Genomic DNA, 4,896 nt, shown 5'->3' with positions numbered 1-4,896 from the left:
AGAGGCTTTTTGAGTTTATATATATATATACACACATACACATATTAGAGCTGTCAAATGATTAAAATATTTAATCGAATTAAAAACGCAACTGTCATAATTAAATCAAATTAACTCATAATTAATCGTGATTACACATTTTTTATCGTTTCTGAATTTCCCTTTATATTCTTTTGTCCTATTTTTTCCCATTTTAATGCTCTCATCAACATGGAATCATGGATCAGTTTTCTATGTGCAAAATGCAAATATTTACTGAAACAACAATTTCGATTTTCAATTTTACATGAACATTTTTCACTTGGAGCAGTTATTCACACATAATCACTCACACAATATTACTGTCTATCAACAACAGCGAGAAAAATATTTTGCCACACAACAGCTACGTAAGTTCCGGTAACATGTAATATCGTAGTCAAAATGTTAATGCACAGGTTTTTGTTCCGGGTGAAGGAAATTCCTTTTCATAGAATTCCGGGGATGGGAATATTTACTGTACATCCTGATTTATATAGCGCTTTCACAAGTGCTGAAATAAACATCAATCGCTTCTAGTAGGGTACAGAGGGCACCGCAGCTATGCTGACTTCATACCTCGTATGCGGGGTGTTCTTCTTCCCGAGTTTAGTTTGGTGAAGAGCTTTGCTATGGCTCGCTCTATTGCTAACGCTTTCGATGCTAACGTTAGCTGTGGCTGCACTCGAGACTGGGTGCTTTGCATTGATGTGGGAGGCTAAACTTGAGCTGCTTCGGTGGGAAGCAAACTCTTTCTTACAAATTAGGCACAACACTCTCCCTTTATCAGTAATGCCGTCAGGGCGTTTTATGGAATGTAAATTTTCCATTTATTGGGTCGAGAACTCTCACATGCTCCTCCATGTTCACCTCTCCTCTCCTCACCGCTTTTTACTAATCCCGCCCAACTCCAATGGGAGTCTATCAGTTTATGCTAAACAAGCCCAAACATAATTACAGCCAATCAATGTCCGTTTCAGGCTGTGACTGACCATTGTTTCCCACCCTCAACAACTCGAACACAGGAAGCCAACACATAAAAAGGGGGATTATAAAAAGACAACCCACCTACACAAACAAAAAAGTTAGAGATTAAAATTAGATTAACGCTATTAAAAAAACAATGCGCCTAATATCACAAATTAATTATTCACAATTAACATGATAATTTTGTGTGTGTGTGTGTATATATGTATATATATGTATATATATATATATATATGTATATATATGTATATATATATATGTATATATATATATATATATATATATATATATATATATATGTCAAATGTGTGTGTGTGTGTGCGTGTGTCTTCTAATTTTGGAGTCTAATACTGTCCAACTGACAGCTTGATAAGCAAAACAATGAAATGCTGTTCCACTCGATTGCGGAAACTAGCATCAATTAAGCTGTGCAGGCACCCGTTGCCATTCAGACAGCACAAGAACAGCTCTGTGTTCGACAAAACAGGGCCACCATTAAAATCCGAATAACTACATTTGTGAGTAAACTGAGACAGGATCATCATCATTTAATGTTGATGCAACAATACTTTGGTGTTTGCGCGCGTGCTGTGAAGTTCTCCACTTGTAAACTGTTTGCCATGGCTCAGTAAAGATTGGAGAAATCGTCCATTCTGCCATTTGGGTGATATTGTGCTTTATGGACCTCTAATTGAACCATCATTCTCAGTCCCTCTCCACAAACCAGGAATTAATTAACCAGCCAGATAACAAGCACACCGGCACATAAACATGAAAGATGAGGCAGCAAATATAGTCACACCACATGGCATTTATTTGTTGCGCGATATGAATTATTTATGCTGCATTAGCTCTGGCGGTCAAGTTAACATGCCGCACGCTTCCGGGTAGTGCGCTGATAAATCCACTTTCCATTCCTGTAAATCTTTGAGAAATGCTGCGAGTGTGTGTGCTTCTCCCAGTCTTCTCCTAAGCTCACATTTCCACGGCCATTGATTGAAGAAGCGTATCCCTGCCTTGCCGCCACTCTTTGAATCTTTGGGCATGCTCCGTTGAATGACCTCGATTGTCGCCTCAGCTGCGTGCGTGTGTTCTGCAACTCCAGTCCAAGTTTCATCAGGTGGAAGGATTTAAGGACTGGTCGTACACGCACGCGCGCACACACATCACAAGACATCATCACGAGATCCCAAACAAGGCAGTTTGTTCTCTTTGTTATGTGGAGGCATTTCACACACCTCTATTGGAACAGGAATAAGCTCTTCACAGTGTCGTGGTGTGAATGCTTGTCTGTCTCTTATGAGGGTGAAGTCTGCATTTCGTCCAAAGACAGGTGGGATAAGCCAAGGAGGACGGCACAAAAGGCCATAAAGCATCAACTCCGTGCGCACGAAAACGTACACAATCATGTTACGTAAACGACTGTGGTTAAATGACTCATGAGGCTCATTGATATCATTTGCTAGCACACTAATAGGTTAGCACACACTGACGTAACATCACACATGAGCTATTGTGCTCACTTGCACTTGACAAAAACAACAACTCAACTTTTGCCATTCGCCCAAAATAATAAATTGCAATGACAAAATATACTTAAACGGGTTATCCTGGTGCTAGATCGAGGGAGGAGCAGAAACGACTACTAGTTTCACCTCAAAAGACTACAAACAAAAATCCATCCGTTAGCTAAGTTGTGTATCTTCACGAGAGGTTCCACAAGATGGCGCCATGTACTCATTTTGTTGCTTTGCCCTGAGCAGAAAAACTGAAAATTGAGGAGTTCCCCCACGAAAAAAAAACAAGCTTTCATTGGGAATTGACTTTTTTTTCTGTAATCCGCTCCACCCTAATTAAAAAAAACTAATTCATGAGGAAACAACAGCACTGTACTTTATCAACACACACTAATAAAGAATGTAAAGAAATAAACTGGTTTTATAAAATGCAACTGCAGTAGATTGGGACAAGCGTAAAATCACATCAACAATTTACATGTTTAATGTGTGCTTTTAAGAGACGTGGCCTCGTGAGTGACATCACTCCAATAGCAGCTCCTTGCGAGTGTTTTCATTTTATATTAGTTTCTTTGACTGTTTGTCCCCCTCGATACATGGTGAAATGCTTTAATTGCTCCATTTTTTTTTCACGTCACTCATTTGAAGCCATTGAGCACAAAGGTGGGAAAATTTGAACCGATTGGAAAAGGGCGAAATATTCCAAACGTGCACCATCACAGCCCATTGCTCATCTGCTCCACTCAGGCCGATATAAAGATTTTCATGGTGTGAGTGCGTGTGTCTGGTTGTTTGTTTGTTTTTTTTAACCAACAAGGAGTCGCCATCTGCTGCACCCTTGATAACCTTTGCCCTCTCTCCACTTCCTCTTTCAGCGGAGCCTCTACCTCTGATGGACCTGTGCCGCCGTGCGGCCCGCCTAGCGTTGGGCCGGGAGCGCCTTCAGGAGATCGAGAGCCTCCCCCTGCCTGAGTCCCTCAAAAATTACCTCCAGTACCAGTGACTGACACCAGCAGAACCCACTGGCACCGCGAGGACTCACACAGCCGAGCAGCAGGTGGGCAAACGGCAGGAAGTCGGAAGGGAAAGCAGGAAGCGCTTGAAAGAAACCGAGCAGGCGGAAGAGGCGGCGGGTCCCGAGCTAGCGAGCTGCAGATGGATTCACTGACACGCGAGGAAAGCGGCGTCTGGAGCTGCTCCTGGGTTCATTTTTGGACTTTAAGTCAGTTTTTGACATGGTGGGCTGCAGGGCACTATCGCCACCTACGGATCAGAATCGAGACTGTGCAGAGAAAGCACGCTCGTCCCACCCCTGGAGGCCTTCTGGATGAGTGAACGAGCGCCAGTGCAGGCGACAAGAGAATCGGAGCACACCATTTTTATTTTTATCTCAGCGACCAAAAAGCTCTTTTTGGGTTCAACACGTCAACATGTTGCTCAGATCTGCATTGCCCTTTGCAGATGTCTTACATGGCTGCTGTCATGTAGCTTACTGACCTAATGGATCTATTGAGACCGAAGCATTGAAGCACAGCAAAAAAGAACACAAAAAAAACTGATGGGATTTTGAAAATTATTTCCACATCAAGTCTTAATTCTTGGACCGATGTAGTGTTTTATTGGTCCATTGAAATCAAAACAACAACAGTTGTCATGCATTATCAGTGAAGGTAATTTACTTTGTAAATTGATTGAAAAAGGCTGCTGCTCTGATCATTACTTTTGGTTGGGTCTGTCAAAAAAAAAAAACTGACTAACTCGATATGTCATGAACACCATTTGTTTGTGTGTGTGTGTGTGTGCGTGCGTGTGTGTATGTGTGCGCGTGCGTACATGCGCGCACGTGAATGCATGTAAAACTACTACTGAGTAATAGGACCATATATATAAATATATATATACATACATATATATATATATATATATATATATATATATGTGTGTATGTGTGTGTATGTATGTATGTATGTATGTATGTGTGTGTGTGTGTGTGTGTGTGTGTGTGTAGATGATCACTGTTGCATGTACGTCCATCTTTTTTAGTTGCGCTTATCCTCAAAAGGACCGTGGTTGAGTTTGAGTCAATCCCAGCTGAGTGGGCAAGAGGCGGGGTACACCCTGAACTGGTTGCCAGCCAGTCACAGGGCACACATACACGAACACGGTTTCTTGCTCACTTGCACACTAATGGAAGGATGAGCGGTTCAGCAAAGAGATGGATGGGGGAAAAAACATGTGAAATATCTATTTTTGCAAGCTCATCGTCTTCTGACGATAGTCTCATAAGTTCCACTTGTTCGTGCTCATTGTTACCCTTTTCATTTGTTTGCACACCGCGGCCCTAATAATCATTCATACATTCCACTGAGCACAT

At 41.7% G+C, this 4,896-nt stretch overlaps 1 protein-coding gene across 4 annotated transcripts in view; it reads left to right on the top strand.

Annotated features, from left to right (window-relative positions):
- LOC109527158 (SPRY domain-containing SOCS box protein 4-like) overlaps window positions 1–4,439 on the top strand; it is a 93,379-nt gene extending 88,940 nt beyond the window's left edge. For all 4 annotated transcript variants that reach the window (XM_019888895.1, XM_019888899.1, XM_019888898.1 and 1 more), the window contains exon 3: window positions 3,398–4,439. In XM_019888895.1, coding sequence (XP_019744454.1) covers window positions 3,398–3,525 — 128 coding nt within the window. In that variant the 3' untranslated portion in view covers window positions 3,526–4,439. The remainder of the gene's footprint in view (window positions 1–3,397) is intronic.
- Window positions 4,440–4,896: the final 457 nt, after the last annotated feature.

Source organism: Hippocampus comes, unplaced genomic scaffold, assembly GCF_001891065.2.
Source record: "Hippocampus comes isolate QL1 unplaced genomic scaffold, H_comes_QL1_v1.1 scaffold228, whole genome shotgun sequence".
Taxonomy (NCBI): domain Eukaryota; kingdom Metazoa; phylum Chordata; class Actinopteri; order Syngnathiformes; family Syngnathidae; genus Hippocampus; species Hippocampus comes.
This window is presented reverse-complemented; position numbering and strand designations above follow the sequence as displayed.